The following is a 20,867-nucleotide window of genomic DNA, read 5'->3' as shown; positions in this document are numbered from 1 at the left end:
GAGAGCCAAAACTAAACCATAAAATTGCCAAGTACATTGACCAAGGAGAGATTTTCGCTAAGAGGGCCGCGCTACGGGAAGGAGTCGTTCTTGTGGGAGTGATGGCGGGCGGAGGGGAATGGGAGGGGATAATTCAGAGTTGTAAAAACATTCTAAGGGACATCTCAATCGGCGCGCTCCCCTCTCGTAAGTAAACTAGACAAGAGGGAGAAAAAATGGTCCAATGAGGATCGCGGGGTGTGTTGGGAGGACGGAGCGGCGCGCCCCCGACCGTCGCCACGGTGTTGTGCAGTCAGTCCGCCTCCTAGTCCACAGCGCGACAGACGTGCTTCACAACGATGGACAGCTCTACAACGAACAGTGCTCCTTACTTGTGCTTGTGATAATTTGTGCGCAGTTCCGTATTTATGTTCATAACCCATTTCGACTTTTCCTACCAGAGACAAACTCTCAGTTCGTTGTAGTATCTTAGTAAACATTATAATTTGGATTCTTATCAAAAAGTTAACTTCCGAGATAATGGTGTTCAGATTTTGTACTTTGCTCGGGTAATAGTTAAGATGATACGTGATTTCACCGGGAGTTCCATTTAGACTTGGTGCCTCGTGAAGCGAATACTATGAATGGTGAAGTCGAGTCGGAACAGCACACTATCCGCGTGGCCGCGCCCAGTGTGGAGAAACAACCTCTGGTTAACAACAACAACAACAGCGAGTACTCCAAGTACCGGCCCAGCAACATGCCGCAGAGATCTCCCTTCGCGATCCAAGAGCTCCTGGGGCTGTCCGAACCCAGCGGGGCCAACCTCCACCGCAGCCCCACGGCCGGCGTGTCCGCTATCACCCCCCAGGGTCATCCCGGTTACTTCCCGCATCCTCACATGGTAGCGGTCAACGCCAGCAGGATGGGTATGGCATACTTCAACGCTCAGGCCGCGGTTGCCGCGTTCTTCCCTCACAATATGAACTCCATCGCCGCCGCCATGAGTCCAGGGCCCGCGCCCCCCAGTTCGGCCGTCCTCGCTCACAACAACTCCCATGGTAAGTCCCGCCAGTACACTATAATATGTGTGAAAATGTAGCCTAGAGCATGTAAAACCACGAAATAAAATTGTAGTACTATAAATCTCCGTTAGAGACAAAAAGGTGTATATCACCAATGTACAGGACTGTTTATAAACAAATGTACAATAATAGGAAAAAACCGATAGACTGCAAAGTCATAGTATACACCTACAAATTGTGCTCAAACTATTGTAATCAAACCAAATTTGTGCAATAATCCAAAAGCTACCAAATGTACAAGAAAAGTGTTAATGTATGGTATTCTAAATTTCACTACAATAATTTAATCACAGCTCATTGCACACATCTTTCTGTTTTATCAGTAAAACAATGTTATGCCTGTATAGGCCGAACATTAGTTGCATGTTATATTTAACATCAATGTTTCTTATCACTACTTCGGCCTACTATAAATACGGGTGGGTTTAATTCTTTATCAAATTGAATGGTTATACCACTGAGTAAACCTACATCTATACAAGAAAGACATTTTAATAAATACAGGCCTAATTTGTTTTATACAAACTGTGGCTACTCTCATCCATTTTGTTATTTTTAAACATGTACTTTCCACAAAAAATAAGATTAATGCCAATAAAATAAAATAGTATATTAATAATACTTAACAGTGTTAATATTGCTTTTCCATTGTACGAATAACGGGTAGAACTATGCATTTTGTATTTAAATGACAATAGTGATGTATAGATATTATTATGGCTAATTGTTACATACAAATATTATCTTAGTAGAAATTTAAATTTTACTAAGATACAAAAAAAACCAACTAGGCCTAGATAAATTTTGCTAGATGTTTTTAATTTTTTAGATTTTTTATGCGTTTATATATTTAATCACATGTGTACCTACATCACATGATTACATTACAAAATACGTGTGCTAATCCGTTGTGTTATTGTTATGTTTAAGTGGCCTAGTCCTTAGATAAATGAACTAAAACATAAAAATATTTTTACGTCCCATTGATTAATCATTGAACAATATAAAAATAGATAGCATGAATGTGTAACAGTTTATTTTAAAACATACTATATTTCTAGTTTTCTGACCTCTTGATGTTCGTTAAATCGAATTTGGTAATAACATTATACCTTTTCTATGCCACGTTACTGTCAACTGTATATATCCGTATGCTTCAAAAAATTTTAATTTTCAACTTTTTCACGAACCTTTAACATTAACCATTTGCTTTTATCACAAATATATTATCGCCGAGAGTTGATTTGAGATGATTTATCTACGATTGCTTTATAAATTTAAGCATAATAAATCAAAGAAAATACAAAAACGTTCCATAATAACCTTAAATTTCTGTTTAAATGGTTTTTTTTTCTGTAAAATTTTATACTAAGATAAATTAATGTTTCCGACTATTGAAAGTTAATAATTTTCAGCGTTGTTTTAGATAAGATTTCACTTTTAGCTTCCTTAAAACCCTTTTTGCTTCTTTCCGATTGTGACTAACAATATTATTTTTCATACTCCAACTTAAAGTGTACTTTTCATACTATTGTGGTATGAGTTAAGTTAATTTTTCAAATTTATGCAACGTCTTGAGGCGAGCGGGATTTGATGGCCCGTTATCTGGGGCCGTAGACTGCGTAACCAGAGAGCGTAGCGAGCTAAGGATGAGTACGCAAAGCGTGCAAATGTAGACCATATAAAGATTGTACTACTTTTGATGATCGGTTAAGAGTTTACTTGAGTTAGTATTGTCGCATCACACAAATACTGAACCATTAGCATTAGGATATGGATGATAACATTTAATACGGAAACAAACAAATCAGTTTTACCAAACTTGATAAAAAGTTAAAAATTTCAAGAAGACAAGATCATACTTTTATAAATATTCCTTACTCATATAAACGTTTTACAACAAAAAGCACGGGGTTACCGCTAAGTAATTTTGCATGCGTATTTTAGTACATATTGTTTTATGCATTTAGTTGTGTATGCTGTAGCCTATATGAAACCTGAAGAATTAAATTTTCTATTCCATATATCACAGAAGTTTTAATTTATGGCAGTAATTTCAATGACAAGTTCAAACGCTTCAGAGATGTGTGAAATGTTATACACCGACAAATGTTCTAACACAATTTGCTGACACAATAAAACTTGTATTTGTTATAAAAGATCAACTATAAATCTCATAACATTGTCTTTATAGATAAAATGTTTTATTCTTCGTCCTAATATTATATCTTCTTAAATATATAGTACTGTTCAACAATATTACAAAGATATTTTAATAAACGTACCATTTGTAATATTATTAATTGTGTTATACATATCTAAAAGAATACCTTATTATTTTAACTGTCGGAATTATTAATTTTAGGTTTATTAGAACTATAACTTTTCATTATATTGAATTATTATTATTAAATGTAGTATTTTTAGCCAGTTTATTTTAATATGCATGCAACCGTCCATCGTACTTTTTTAAACTATATTTATGATAAGCCTATTTGAAATCTAATAGTGGTTACATCGTACAAACTTTTAAATAAACATCAAGTTTAAAAACAAACGAACACAATATTTTAGAATTGAGTAGAGATATTAATATAACATTCTCGGGTTCATATTGAAGTTATTCTTGTAATTAGGTTTTCTCCCGTGGGAATCGACCCGGAAACGCTGTTTCCGTGAGTCCCGGAAATAATCTCAGTCAGAGAATCAGCTGCTTTCTTTGCTTCCTGGTTTCGATTTGTGGGAAACCAATGACAATAGTTATTTGGGGAAGTAGTGCACAAAGTGACAGTTCACTACATTATAGCGAAAATAAAATTTGTGTAGATCTGTGTACAAAGCAAAGGCGTCTGAAGCACTTGCCATGAGCTTAAAACAGTTTGTTTCCAATAATTAATTAACAATGTATGAATAAAGAAATTGAAATTATAGTACTTACTTGCGATTCTATAGTAATAAATATACTAATTGTCAAATATAATATGAGCAATTATTAGGTTAAATTACTCTATAAAAAGCATTTTAGCTATATGTACACATGTAAGAATACTCTGGATTATAATACTAATTCAAATATTATAAAATGTTTTTAACGAGTAGTTACAGATGCAGCGGTGTTGTAAAATTTATATTAATGACTTTTATTCCATAGCAATAACCTAAACTAACTTAAATAATTTATACAGGTTAATAATATAAATTAGTTTACACTTAATTGTAAAAATATTTAAAAACGCAATAATCCATTAGTTATCTTGTAGAGGGTTGGAGTACCAGATTTCCGATGAAATATCAAACCAACAATGTATGTTAAAATTTAATCAACTTAATTTTGAAATAACTTATTTGAGTAGTATTTGTCGGAAACAAGAAATGTTATGTAAGCAATATGAAGGTTACTATGTAATTTATAGTGATATTAATACAAATATAAATTAATTATTGATAATTATTTGAATTGCCGATTGCGCGTTTATACTCGTAATTAGCAGAGTATTATAATATCTTTTCTGTTACTTATTGCTGAAATATATTATTATTATTTATTAATATTAAGTTTATTGTACATATAATTGTTTAAGTTTATCACTGATGATACATTAAGAAATTTACAAACCTATGTGCATCTATGTCTCTTCAGAACTTCTATTCGGATTTTTAGTAACTTGACAACTATTAAATATATAACTACTCAATATATAAATTAAAATATTAGTCGCCAAGCCAATAAAGTATTTTTTAAACTTACAACTTATTTGATCATCATAAGCCAAAGTGAAATCAAAATTTACAAAGTAAATGTAATTATAAAGAAACCAAGACTATGTATTGTGTGATTTAAATATGTGACATTACATTTATTTCAAACATTTCTAACTACATTAGATTGATATAAAAAAATATCATACAATAAAGGTTTTACTTGTAAGTCAGCTAGAAAAATAGTTACTGATAAAATAAACCAAAACATAAAAATAGGGTTATACATTTTTCGTTTAGTTGTCTTTACCTCGGATAACATTTTGGCATAATGATAGATCTTAATTTGTTGTTAAATTTGTTTGAGCTTTTAATATTTTATATAAATTCCTATTTATATCTTAGGTTTTTCAATGACCATTTTGATTATTATTACTTCTGTTATTTATATTAAATACCATATTCTAGAGGTTTCTGTGAACAATAGTCTGTATAAGTATTGTTATGCTCTACCGATGATAACTACAGAATTATGCAAAAAAGTAATATTTTTCTACTTCTAACGGTTGTATTCTTGTACAAGTTGTTGCGCTGTTAATATATATTGAACGCATCCAACAAAATATTATACTTTAAAAGTATGACAAGAATAAAATATGGAGGTGCAAATTAAAAACAAACAATCGTACGTTTGAAGTAACGCACAGTATAAGAAATGTTGAAACGGTGAATGATTTATTTTTAAAGAAAAATATAAATTGTAATCCTAATGATAAATAGTTATGATACGATCACTGCCATTGTCTCATTTACAACGTATTTGCCTTTCTTAAAAACGTGATGCTGCGCTATTGTGCCTTCTAAAATGTAAAAAATAGCATTTTCATATTCTGAAATAGACTTTAAAATAGAACAGATAACAACCAAGATTTGATTGCCACACCAAGAAGTCATTGTCATAATTTATTTTTTTAGATTAATATTATATATATACATAAATTAATATTATGTTATACACTATTATATATTTGTATTCGCAATATTGTTTGTTATTTATCACATACAATTTTGAAAACTTACGCATCTGCTTGAAGGAGCTCTCGTAACCTTGGAACTACACTCTTGTTTACACATTGGAATTAAAAACCGAGTTATTCAAAACAATTGTATTTCCTAATTAAATAGTAAATTAATAATTTCTAACGGGCCATTAACAACGCGCGTAAGACAAAAACTCAGTACACTTTAAAAACTACTTAATAGTATTTTTAAGTCGTTTACAGCAGCTATATGTTGGTAGTAACACTTATTTAAAGTCCATTCCATATTTTCTTCCCATTGCTTTGAAGTTTTATTTAGTAAAATAGTGACGGGACACAACCCAACACCATGTGCTAATCTCGCATAGCGTCATCACCTTCTTTGGGTAGGGGTTTAAAATAAAAAATAATAATGCATAAAAAGATGATGCACTAATTTTTTATTATAAATATTTTACCATTTATCATCAAACAATTTGATCATATTAATTAATACACACGCGCTCATTCTTCCCGTACATGGTTGAGCGGTGTGTCTAGTCCTTTGGTTCTACCTTAAAAAGTACATAGAAGGGTCAGTAAGTTCGACTTATCCCTTGAAATTTGCTGTGTTTTTAATTGCACAGTTTCGGGAAATTGCACAATCGCGTACAGTTTTTCTGCAAATAAGCATACACGGACACGGAATAAAATAGTGCTATTTTACTTATCCCTCCGTTTCCCCTGGATTCTTTAAGAGTATTCTAAAACTAAAGAATATAATTTAATAATGCAAAAAGTTATGTTAGATGCTGATTGACCATAGTTAACTTCATACATTCATAGTTAGGCAAGAGGTTGCTAAGTGATAGGCTACTGTTACCAACTAACAGGATTAAAATTAATATACTTATACATAAATAAATATACTGTTAATAACTTGTACTTCATTATGGTTGACAATAATCTAAATTAATTATACACTGTAATTTGATCTACGCTCGAATGGGAGTTTTTAGGTGGACTGTCACAGGTCGTCTACCAGAAGTGAGGGAGTATTCAAAAACAAAATCACACGTCTTATGTAAACGCATATATTTGATGAGATTAATAGTTTCAGTCTTAAGCTGGTCTCCTTATAGTGTGGGCTAAAACAGATTTCTCCATAATGCGGTCCAATATTTCGGGAGTCGATTAAGGGTATCTAAATACAAAAATCATGTAGAACTTCCGAAAATTCTTTTCCTACTGTCTGTCCGTATGTGTTGTATACAAAAATATATTTTTTTAATTGCTACAGCTTTCAAATATAGCACACATGTTGGAAGTATCTCTAAACATAAAGTAAAACATTTAATTATTGTGTAATTTAACGAATGAAATGGTAAAAAATATTAGATTTGATACCCGTTTCATGGAAAATTAAGATTTTGTACTAATACACAATACATAACTAAATATGTGCAACTGCACTTAAATTTACATATATTTTGAACTTTTGTCATGGTTTGATGCACTGATCTAATTTCTAAAATATTTGTTACTTATTATGGGACACTCTGTATAAAGATGAGATTCCGAAAATCAGAATATGAATATTCTCAATGGTTAGAATATCGAATATATTTTAATTCGCAAGGTTTAGTAGTTTATAACAGTTCAAAACAAATATTGGTGTGTGAATCAAAACTATGACAATGCTCAATGTTTATTGCGTGTAAATTACTATTACAATTTCACTAACATTGTTTAAATATTTTGTGTTTATTACAACCCCGGAACAGAATGAACAAAATACCGATATAATTATTTGACGACAAATTACAACTAAGTGGTATTGTCAAGCTGGTCTATTTGCCAAAGGTTAACTAATTTAAAATCTGATTTCTGTATTTATTAGACGCGCTTTGATAGAATTAACTATGGAAACTTTGTTTACTTTGAGCTCCACAACCTCTTTCTGGGAGATGTCAATTGATTCCTTCCGTTCATGCTTTAAGCCAAAAACTAAGTGCCGATTCTTACTGCTTACATGTAAGGAACGGAACTAACAACATAAACAATGGGGGAAAGGATTAAAAAACTTTTGAAATGTATTTCTTTTTGTAATAATGTATGCGGGTTGTAATGTAACATATGGGTTATAATAAAAAGAGGCTAACGAAATAGAGTCAATAAAGATATGTATAATATTTATAAAACCTTTTTTATGATCCTCATTGTGGGCCGTGTCTTGTCACAGTAAATATGTTCTAAATCTTATTATTCGATTTAATAACTTTTGTACCATCAGAATTTCAATAAAATTCACCAACAAATTCTATTCTTGTTATTCTTCAGTAAAATTTATGGTTTTTAAGATATTCAAAGTTAGAAACTTTTTATGGCTGCCATTTTAAAAGTATTAAAGATAATATCATAATATTCTTATTACCTGGCCTCGTTACGATGAACATTTGACTCTAATATGCTAGGATCTAAGATGTTAATTTGTTTAAAAAATGTACATACAAATAGGCAAAGGAAAGTAAGCACCGGAGACCATGATCATATGGTGAAATGTGTTTATTTTGACCTGAGCAATGATATACCTTTTTCCAGAGATTTACGAGACAATGTCTTTAAAGTCATTATTACTAGGAAAATAGTAGATTTTTAAATTTAGGTTAATGTTATTATAGAAACAAAGCAAGAAAATACAAGTAAAACAGAGTGATTGGCAATGGCAGGGACAATGAATACAGTAGAAAGAGGTTTTGTGAGAAAGGGAATTTAAGGGGAAATATATTTTGGGAAGTTTCATTGGCATCCCTGCAGTATGGTAAAGAATAATCCAGAAATTATCTGTGGAATTGTAGTAGAAATAATTGGGAGATAAGGTAAAGTAGTGTATAATATACAGAGAAGCGTAAATCCAATATGTGCTAGAGGTGCGTAACATAAACACAATGTTTCAATTCGCAACCTCTCCAAGAAAATAAAAAGTTGAATGTGTATCACATTACCCACTCACTCTCTGTAGACTACACGTATAATGTAAATTCAATTGCAGCATAATTAATCCATACGGTTGACTAGTATTTCACATACTGTGTCAAAAGTTCACCTGCTGGAGCAGATCTTAGTGGAGATTTTAAAAGATCTCCACGCTATAATTCCGTTTTATAATTTTCCACGCTTAAATCAATGCTATCTTATCCTTCGGTAATAAAAAATGACTGATAAACCGTTACGTTGATCAACGCGTCGTGATTCTATCTACTAACCAGACCGATTTTTTGGTCATTAGCTGAACAGAATTTGGTTCAAGTCTGATATGAGAATTCTCTCAGACGTTGTCTGTTCTACTGGCAAGATTTATTAAAAATAGCTTGTGCCCGATTAAGTTAACAGTTTATCAAGTAATTTTAAAATGGTCCAGAGACAAGCACTGTCATTCTTTGCATAGTTTCTCTAAACTCGGCAATTTGGTAAGAATCTCATCAAAGTCGCCAAAACACGATTCATTATTTGGTTGAAGAAGCTCAGTAGACGCCATCCCAAAGAAATAATTTCTCTCAGAACTTCAGGAAACGTTTGTACGATTTAGGATTCGCAAATAAAGATCCAAATCCAAAATGAAGATTATGCAATCTTTCTGAGGGAACAGCTGCACTCATTATTGTAGATTGTGAGAGGCTGAGGTTAGGAAAAGGACCCTGTTTGGAATCTTTCAGCCAGATTCATACACATAGACACAGACATACACACATATATCTCGTAGGATTCAGCATATTATATGCTAAATAGGCTTAGGTGATGTTCTGGGAACTAGGAGTGTTCTTGCATTGTTTTCACATGCACCTGCATATTCGTATTCCGCATTAAAAGGCTAAATATATATTTTTGTTAAACTATACGTAAATATAATACTTTTAGTAAGGATTACTTATACTCAATTTATTTTATTGTGCAAAATTGTAAATAAAAAATAAAATATATTGTTTGTTAGTAGTACGTTTTAAAGGGAAGTACCTGAGAAGGCTCTAATTAACTTTGAAGCCAATCGAGACTATTAGAAGATTTACAGTAACAATATAGTCGATGTCTGAACTTGAGGTCAGTTCACGTTTCATGATAAAATATAGAATACATCCATTCAGCAGACGCTAGGATTTATCAAAGTACTAAATGTCATCATCTGTGGAACCGGAAAGACATTTTTGTGGAGACGTCTAAAATTTAAATGATATGATTGGTACTCCATTTTACTAATTTTCATTAGAATAGATACTTTTGCTAATACCCAACAATTGAAAATGTCTTGAAAAAAATAGTGACGATGTAAATTTTCTAATTTCCTAGGTCGTAATCATTACAAAATTTTCTGCTTTGAATACATTGAAATATTCCGTGCAGACTAATGGCTGTGGTACTATCCTTTCAAATATACAGTACGACCAGAACAGTAAAATTTACGTTTACATTTATATAATCATAATTATTATGATCATAACTATTATACAATCATGATAACTAAAAACTCAAATCTTTGCAATAACGATTAAATGGAGTATATAAGTAACAGTGTGTTATTTTATTAATTAAGTTTAGTTGTTTTAATGAGCAAGTGATACTTAAGTATTATTTAGTTTTGCTGGGTAATTTCAAATTTTTATATTTGTTATATATTTAAATAAACCAAAATAATCATTCTAGGGGCACTTCCATTTTCTTAATCTTTAATATGCTGCAGACTCATTTTACTTAAATGATTTAGCAATCATTTAATGGAAATGGTAACCATTGTTATCATATGCGACAACCCCCATAAAGTTTACATTATTAATCAACTTTGTCATTGTTTACTTCAAAACCGGGTACATTGGCAAAAGCTTCAATTCTTAACAAACGTTTCATTTCTTAAACTAGTTTTATATTTTAGTGTTTTTTTTTCAGTTTCGTTAGGTTATAATTGATATACGTTCAACTGCGTTTTAATATCTTAATGTTGTTGATGATAGGTTGTTTATTATTCAATTATTTTAATTAAAATACTTTAGAGTTATAGCTAGTTAAAAATAGAGCAATAAGAAAACTAATGAACCAAGTCAAGGCATAAATTATTACAACTCTTATAGACCAGCAAAAGTGGATCAAAATTACAGCTTTCCAGTGGCTTGTTTTTTTATATTCCTAATTTATTTAATTATATTTCCTAAATCATTGATTAGTTTTTTTGAACATCCAGTAGGCTTATTCCTAGGGGTTTTCAATTTTATTGCTATCAATATTTCAAAATTTGTATTGATATCAATATTTAATATTTTAGCTATCACAAATTATGAGCTTATTTTTACTAGGGAGTTTTAAGGATCCATGTGGAATTAATATTTACATACTTAGGATATACAACACCAATAAATAATTGCCCTTAGGATGAATTCCGTTAGATAGCTTTTATTCCACTTCATTACATATCCTAACTAAAGATTATAGTTTTAGGAAAATGGAAAACAATTGTGTATTGTTGGCAATAAATAAACTTGGAGGCAGTCACAGAAGCCGGAACTTGAACCCCTAATTTCCTAAGTTACTTGTACGGGGTGGGGGCCCCTACCTCGTTAGGTGTGGGGGAGCCGGTCTGAGGCTTTGTATAAAAAATATGCAAAAAAACGGAGCGAGTGGGGTGGGTGGGAGAGGGGGTGCTCACAAAGGAAAAATGTTAATTGGCAGTCACAAAAAAGCGATTTCAAGTATTAATTATTTTTCGGTATAATAGTCACTTTTCCAATGATCAAACAAAAACGATTTGTTATAATTCTCAATTAATCCTTTCGATAACTAATTATTTGATAAATTAATAACTTTCTAGAGATCTCATTAGATGCTAAACTCTAAATTTCTAAATTACTTTATTTAATCTTGGCGTAAACGTGGATATGTTAAATATACATACTAACTTTTGTTCAAAACAAATTCTTCTTGTCATTTTAAAAGCACCATTTTTATTTGACCTGTAAAAGTTGAATAGCGTTAATCAAACAATTACTGATCTTCGCTAATAAATCATTTATTAATAGCAGATATTTTTACCACGTAATAATCTTTATGTAAGGCTACTAATGTATTTTACTTATGTCACTTTACGTATGTTAAACAAACAAACAAATGGCAACAGTCTTCGCAATCACATGCACTATTCCGTAGTCAACAAATTCCGTCAAATAGTACCAAATTGTATTTGAATAATTACTTAACAATTAAAAAAAGTATGTAACGATTTTCCAAACTTCATTCATATAATGTAATGTTGTGAGGAAAACACAGGGAAAATATTATTAAATCAGTTCTGAATCACTAGCGGCTCTTAAAAATTATAGACTTAAGGTGTCTATAATTTTTAAGAGTATTTTAACACGTTCTTTAGTAAACCAAATTTAGTTTTTTTACTCTTATACTATAATATAAAAATAGATATAGAGTTAAATCCAGCACTCAGTTTCGACAACAACACGGGTTTCCAGCTTTCAGGGTGGGCTAATCGCTTTTCAATTTGCATTTATGGCTTGGTAGTAATTTTCCATTCTATACTCATTATATATAAAGTAAAAACACAACTTTACCAAACGATGCCTGAATATTCGTGTATATTAGCTAGATTGTATTATAATATTTCATTGCCACCTTTCTTGAAACAAAAGGTTGGCTTTGATCCAGTGCCAGGTACATCAAACAAATCATAGTAAATATATTTTTAATAACTCTCAACTTTTAAGATTTGTGTAGACAACGTAGCGTTTTTGTGATATTTTTTGCACAATACAAATAAGTTGTGTACATGAAAATCCACCTGTGTAAAATCTATCATCTGTGGTATTTTAATTGATACCTAGGAGTAGGCATGTTTCTTGGTACTTTTTTATCTATATCTAGATTTTTGTGAGTAATATTTTCTTTTTACACGACCCGTCGTAACAGAAGTAATAATAATTAACATATTATTAATTCCATAACAGCAGAAAATGAATAGAAAATATGGAGGTGGAAACATGGCAACAGCACTGTGCGGATGGTGTAAAGCTAGCATGAATATTGTAGAACAAGGGGAAAGACAACATCAAGTAGGGTTAAACTACATATGTCTCCAGACAAGATGTGTCGTGTAGAGGTGGCAACATGGCAACAACACTGTGCGGATGGTGTAAAGCTAGCATGAATATTGTAGAACAAGGGAAAAGACAGCATCAAGTAGGGTTGAACTACATATGTCTCCAGACAAGATGTGTCGTGTAGAGGTGGCAACATGGCAACAACACTGTGCGGATGGTGTAAAGCTAGCATGAATATTGTAGAACAAGGGGAAAGACAGCATCAAGTAGGGTTAAACTACATATGTCTCCAGACAAGATGTGTCGTGTAGAGGTGGCAACATGGCAACAACACTGTGCGGATGGTGTAAAGCTAGCATGAATATTGTAGAACAAGGGGAAAGACAACATCAAGTAGGGTTAAACTACATATGTCTCCAGACAAGATGTGTCGTGTAGAGGTGGCAACATGGCAACAACACTGTGCGGATGGTGTAAAGCTAGCATGAATATTGTAGAACAAGGGAAAAGACAGCATCAAGTAGGGTTGAACTACATATGTCTCCAGACAAGATGTGTCGTGTAGAGGTGGCAACATGGCAACAACACTGTGCGGATGGTGTAAAGCTAGCATGAATATTGTAGAACAAGGGGAAAGACAGCATCAAGTAGGGTTGAACTACATATGTCTCCAGACAAGATGTGTCGTGTAGAGGTGGCAACATGGCAACAACACTGTGCGGATGGTGTAAAGCTAGCATGAATATTGTAGAACAAGGGGAAAGACAGCATCAAGTAGGATTAAACTACATATGTCTCCAGACAAGATGTGTCGGGTAGAGGTGGCAACATGGCAACAACACTGTGCGGATGGTGTAAAGCTAGCATGAATATTGTAGAACAAGGGGAAAGACAGCATCAAGTAGGGTTGAACTACATATGTCTCCAGACAAGATGTGTCGTGTAGAGGTGGCAACATGGCAACAACACTGTGCGGATGGTGTAAAGCTAGCATGAATATTGTAGAACAAGGGGAAAGACAGCATCAAGTAGGGTTGAACTACATATGTCTCCAGACAAGATGTGTCGTGTAGAGGTGGCAACATGGCAACAACACTGTGCGGATGGTGTAAAGCTAGCATGAATATTGTAGAACAAGGGGAAAGACAACATCAAGTAGGGTTAAACTATATATGTCTCCAGACAAGATGTGTCGTGTAGAGGTGGCAACATGGCGACAACACTGTGCGGATGGTGTAAAGCTAGCATGAATATTGTAGAACAAGGGGAAAGACAGCATCAAGTAGGGTTGAACTACATATGTCTCCAGACAAGATGTGTGGTGTAGGCAAAGACCAATGTCATGAAGTGATTGTTCTTATGTTGGGCATAATATTCACTTGGTAAAATTGACAAATTACATTTTCTAATGTATATTTAAGCTTTTAACTTACATGTAAAAACAACAAATATATAAAAATAACTAGATTCAAGCCTTTCTGCACTTGCTACATTATTCCTCTTTTAGTGATGTAAATGTTCTTATAAAATAAATGTTTAAATTCCTGCATTACCTTTCTTAGAGGTGTTACATATCAGAAACAATGTGATTTAAATTTCAGCTGTAAGTATAATTCCAAGAATTCTGAATAAAGTAGTTGTTTGTAAATATTGCTTCAAAGTTTAGAGTACTTCACTATTAAAATAAGGATAAAAGCGGTTATTATGTAATTGTTTGTAGACTGCAGACATAACTACGCAATTGTTTTCATGGTAATTTCTGAGAATTATTACTTACCAGAAATGCCAGTGTTATTCGGTTGAAAGTATTAATTAGGAGATAGAGAAATTTTCTTGGACAGTAACCAAAATGTCTGGAAGATTTTAAACAAACAACAATTTTAGTTAAAGTGTCCCGGTATTCTGATCTATTTGCACTTATAACTTAATGGTACATAAACCGTTTTTCAAAGTAGTCCAACATAAAAGCATGTCAATAATTAATAAATAACTACGAGAACAAGTAAGTCTCAAGGAGATCCTTAAGGCAGTTCGTGGGTGGGAAAGACAAAATTTGAAACAATAGTAATTTATATATTAGAAAGGTAAATTTTTAATAATTTACGAGGCGAAATTTCTACAATTTAGCCTTATGTTATATTTACAGTATTAAAAGAAATACCATAATCCTTTTTATTTCCACAGCACGATTGGTTTTTAAACAATGATTTTAAGGTCAGAATCTTAAAATAACTAATAAATCCAAGTTTTGAAGGTGCCACGCTTTTCATCCCAACATCCAATAATAGTTTGTGTTAGTGCATCTTTTAATAGTTCCAAGAAGTTACAACGAAAATACTTTTTATAAAATCCTCCAAACAACAATTTGTGTAAACTTCTGTGAAAATAACAATTCCGATTTTGTATGTTTAGGAAAACACGTTTCAATCCTTTGCAACGGGTTCTGAGACTGTAGCCACCTAATTTTAAACAGAAAACGAATCAGGAAACTCTATATAGCGTAATTATTCGTATATTGGGAAACTTGTATACATATAACTCGAATTACGTCATAAACTATCAATTTGCATAACATTTCTAGCAACAAAACAATCATCTATATATGTCTTGATGTTTCAAGAAGCACGTAATTTCATTGTTTAATTTGATTTTGTTTTTTAAACAGCACCAATATCGTATTCTGAAATAATATAGTTACAATATCGTGTAAATATTAAATCCTATAATGTTTGATTTTTAATGAAAGAACTTAAACTGTGAAATGATCGAAAAAATAGTTTACAAATTAATATACATAGCTTTATTACTGAAACTTGCAATGAATCAATTAGCAAAGATTTAAGCTGATACTATGTATAAATAGGTTTGTTTCGCTTGCAATCAGGTACAAATTGCAGCTGTTATTTGTAGTGTCACTGTGTTATAAGAAATCCATCTACAAATGTGCGGTGGCATCATTTATTCATTGATATCATACGAAGTCTTATAGGAACAAAATTTGCTCCTCCAAAAATTATTTTCAACTCCGCTATGTTTAAACATTAGTTTTTTATGGGGAAAGATAAAAGTTGTTATAAGTAATTTAAAGTTAGCAGCTAAATTTCAGCGAATGAAACTATTAACAGTGAATTAAGTTCTTAAGCATGCGGAATTACTAATTCATACTAAGAAGTTTGTTCTGAATCAATATTGCTGCTCTTATTGTAGATTCTCAAATTTTATACGATCCCCATTTTACCGTACCAGTTGTAAAAAGTGATGATTCAATATATATGTTGAGTTTAACTCCAGATCTTGTTTTTCTTAGTGCAGCGTCTGGAATCTACCGCCGTCACAGACTTGCACTTCGTCTGAAACCGTTGTAGTGCACTCAATTGTGCACCAGATAAGACAATGAGAGTACCTCTTTACTTAGATTACACTGTATTTTGTTAATTCCAGGTGTCTCTTATGTCGAAACTGTGTAAAATGTTCGTTCTGAGCTCGTCGCCGACTTTATTTTGGGTCTCTTCAGACGAACATCACTAGATTCCAGGAGAATCAAGTCTGTTCCAGAGAATGTGAACTGGAGTTATAACCAACATTTGCCCTAGTTTAAGATGTAAAAGCACTTGTTGTCAATGACATTATTTCTAATATATATTTAATTATTTAGCTACGGTCTATAATGCTTAATGTCTGATATGCAGCTGTTAATTTTCTAAATTTAATCAATAACGATCTATACATGAAATTCAGTAACATAAGCGTAAATGTGCAGAAATAGTGTACTAATTTAAGAAATAATATTTTTTAATATCTGAGAAAAACGTGTGAACAGGTTTGAAAGGTATCTTAAACATTTTTATTGCTCTGTCTGGTTAATTAACGTATCTAATGTCAGTCCGATTAGAATCGTACGGAAAAATTTACGTAATTCACTTAAATTTCCTTGTAATGACGTTTGTTGCATCTTTTAAAATTAAATATAAAAACATTTTAAAATTAAGAGACAAGTACTACTTATTTATGAAATTAACAACTTAACTTGTAAGTATAGGAGTAAAGTTGAATCACTCGCTTCATCATTCAAAACTATTAATAATAAACAAACTAACTTTTAGAATTCTATGATGTTGTGTAGAGTTCAGTTAGTAATTTATTACATTTAAAACATTTTTTTAAATTAAAAAATAATCTACCTTTAGGGAATGTTTGGTCTGTAATACAATTTTTCTAAAAGTAATAAACAAAAATATCTTTCGTTTGGAGTGGTTGAGAACAAATCTGGACTTAGACTAGCACGTAGGCGTGCTGCTCGACAACCATGTCCCCAGCATTGACAACACAGTGGTTAATTAATCTTAATTACCATAATTTGTAGCTGATGTGGGCCTATTAGATGCTAATTACGCAGTGACATGTTTGGGACAAGTGTTCATCAGGACACCGAAGTAGCGTCGGTAGTCATCTGTCATCGGACGTAGCCGACCCGTCTCCCTGTCTCACAGTCACTACCTCATCACGTTGTGTAACGGCCAGCTGCCTCCACCTCTATCGCTTCGGTAGACAAGGGCATACAAATGGTTTAGACTTGTTTTATGCCAAAATATGCAGGGCATCTTGTAAGCTAACGTTAATATTAAAAGAGCTGATATATCACCAAATGACCACCCCAAATAACAAAAAAACAATATCATGCCATTAAAAAAAACATGGTAACAGTCTTCGATGGGATTGCATGCAGTGTTTCTAATGTATTTCATTCTCGAAATGTCCTGCGGACAGATAGACAGGCATATAGTCATACAGAAAATAAATGATTACATCTTTCCTGTGGACCAAACAGAAATAATTTTAGTCTACTGAGTGACAGGCATGAATAAATGTCAGCCAAATTCCATGCTTGGACATGTACCATCGAAGAACTCATTCTGTGTAAAGATAAAATATTTTAGATATCTTACCATACTATTCGTTCACATGTTCAGTAAGTTACGTTTTATAACAGTGTTTAAATAAAAGTTCCTGCAAGCCTGCAAGCAAGCGTGGGTACTACAACGTAAGAGTTCCCTGAAGTTAAATATTGTCACCGACTCTTAACATTGACTCCATCCAGCCTATCGTATTTTCTTTTACACTTTGAATAAAATTGTCACATACAGTATTAAAATCTTATACGATTTTTACATTTCGTTATAGTTTTGTTTGTGCAGCTAGAAAGACAGAAAAATGCATTTTCCAGCCCCATCAGTGGTAGGTTTCTCTAAAGCTTGGCCAACAAATTTGTAATTCCAAATTATTGAAAGCGCACAAATACTACAAAAGTAGTATTAATCGAACTATTTTATGATAAATACGATCATAACATTAGTGTATTAGAGTTAAAAAATGAGCGAGTATCATTGTAATCATTATATTGTCATAACAGTGACAATAGTTTTAGTCTTAAAGTATTTCAGAACGATTTCAAATTTCATATGTCTGTGACTAATGGCTGAAATTAGAATTGCTGTTTTGTGATGAACTGAGAAATTTTTGTGATGAAGACTTTATATAAAATAGTAATAAGTAACACGACTTTGTAATCCTTACAATTTGTTCGTGTCTTTAGTTATACTGTTAGTTAAGTAGACTACATAAGCTGGTGTTTTTGTTGCATTACCGTTTTTATTTGAATACTAGAGAATATTTTAAAATGGAAATAATATGATTTAATAAAACTATAACTAATGTATAGTTAAAATTATGAACTCTGGGCTAATATATCCTCGCAGATCCTGAGGAGTTTGTCTGTGATGAGGCTCCAGGAATATTAGAGAAAGTTTAATCTGATTAAAGACAGTCGTTAGAATAATTTAAAAACATAAGGGAAGCGTACAGTGGCATAATTAGGGGTAATATACACCCGCATATCCTAGAATTACGCCTAGAGAGTGGTGCTTTAAGAAGATTCTAGAACGTTTCAGACTTCCAGTAAAAGTTATCAGAATTATTTCAAAGATGATAGTAAGAAATTCGAGATGTTTTCAGCTGTTTCGCGGTTTTCGACTTGTTATTATGTGATTCTGAAGTACTAATTTAATTAGGATATGAGAATCATACAACTTTACTGCGATACCATGAACAGTTTCAACACAGGAAAATGAGGTTAGATTGATTCCATCACACATGTGACCAATTAATGACGGATTTTCTGAGTGTTAAAGAATCTCCCGATTTAAGACAATATAAAACTGTAGATAAAACGGTACTTTGTAGAGTAACTTAGGCATATGAAACCTGGATAAACAAGATAAAAATTATTATAATATGTAGACGGATCCGTCTCTAAAACTACTAATTTACGTAGATATGTGAATATTATATCCTCAATGAATGAATGCTTATCAAGAATTATTTAAATTAATTAAAATTGATGTTTGAAATGTAATCTTAAATAATTAGTTAATAATTCAAAAACATACTTTCGAAGGTCTAATAGTACAGGATTGTATTGTATTAGCTAGCAGATGAATATTGCAAGTATAAATGTTGCTCATGTTTCTTCCGTATATTTGCGTTTTAACTTAATTATTATATAATATTATCAAACAGTGAGAAATTTTCACTATAAATGAAGATATTTTTTCTTTTCCTTTCGTAAATTTATTTTTTCCGTAGGTTATTTAATCTTCTTCTGAATATAACCAAGTAGAACGTAACCATTTTTGATGAAGAAAAACAATTTGCTTTCTCTGAAATCTACTTTTAGAGAAATCTGCTTATTGTAATCTCCCTCATGACGGAATTCCCGGGATATTTTATATCCCGCGGCTTCGCACGCTATTTTGAAAATAGAAATGCGTAGCCTTCTTAGTGAGAGATTCTATGATGTAATTTGAAGGATCCCCTGGTACTTTTTATTTCAGTGGGCTTGGGTAAGAGATTCAAAATGTTATTATGATTTTGACTGGTTTTTACTCGTCTTGTGAGTGTGGTATCATTTATTTCTGCTACTAATAAATTACATTTCTGACCCCACCAGTGTTTCCAATCAGGTTAATAGCAATTACCCTGGCTTAAACTTAAAATTATCCTCTTTTACCCTCCAGTGTTACTAAAATACCCTCTTTTTAACCTTCATATAATTTTTGTTACAAAGGAAACTTTCAAATGTATTAAGAACAGTAAAATACTTTTTTTATACCTCTTGGACTGTAATTGTTGCAAATTAACTAATACGAATGTTTTTAATCTGGTTACTTAGCTCTCAGATAATAATAAAGTGTATAGATCCATTGATATTGTTTGGAGATGTAGTAACCACTAAAATTGATATTTTAATCCTACTCTTTGTTTCAGCCAGGTACTGTGATACACTTTAAGTGCTGTTTAACATTTTTTTTGAGTCCACTAAACACTCTTTCAACATTTGCATTAGAAAATGGTAGCAATAATAATAGTTTTAGAATTTATTTTAAATTTAGAGACATTGACTGTCCAAATGTATTCTTTATTGAAAATACTTTTTCCCTATAATCTTGGGTGCGTTTAGATGAATCCAATTCTAACTCTTTATGATCAATCAGTGAATGTCATATCTATTCTAGTCTAGATTTTGGGGACTGACTGTTAGCACCTGTTTATTAATGGGTACAAACTTTTTATTTCAAAGTCCTGATCTACTTTTAGTTGAATTATGGCAATTATCTCAAACAGTGGATCCCTAAAATCAAACCTCTGTTTTATTTGGCTAACTAGCTCAATATAAAAATACAAATATGACGAAAAATATTCCAAGAGACTAGGGTGTGTAGATTTTCGATCAATTTTTATTTTCAAGGTGGTTGAATAAGCTCAATACACTCTCTGAAGACTGAAAACAAGAAGAGCTTCTTGTACTTTACTGGTTTCCAAATGGAGATTTTAGAACTACAACCACAGAGAACCAAACATTCCGTAAAACCCACTACTAAACTAACTATATAACTTATAAAGTGACCCCATTCAAGCGGTTCAAACCTTGTCAGAGC

At 32.1% G+C, this 20,867-nt stretch overlaps 1 protein-coding gene across 1 annotated transcript in view; it reads left to right on the top strand.

Moving 5' to 3' along the window:
- Positions 1 to 309: 309 nt before the first annotated feature.
- LOC124357119 (visual system homeobox 2-like) overlaps positions 310 to 20,867 on the top strand; it is a 193,882-nt gene continuing 173,324 nt past the window's right edge. The window contains exon 1 of the mRNA XM_046808589.1: positions 310 to 1,040. Within this exon, the coding sequence (XP_046664545.1) occupies positions 620 to 1,040 (421 nt within the window). The 5' untranslated portion in view covers positions 310 to 619. The remainder of the gene's footprint in view (positions 1,041 to 20,867) is intronic.

Source organism: Homalodisca vitripennis, chromosome 3 (genome assembly GCF_021130785.1).
Source record: "Homalodisca vitripennis isolate AUS2020 chromosome 3, UT_GWSS_2.1, whole genome shotgun sequence".
In the NCBI taxonomy this organism is placed as follows: Eukaryota; Metazoa; Arthropoda; class Insecta; order Hemiptera; family Cicadellidae; genus Homalodisca; species Homalodisca vitripennis.
The sequence above is the reverse complement of the archived record's forward strand: the minus strand, read 5'-3'. Positions and strand labels throughout refer to the sequence as shown.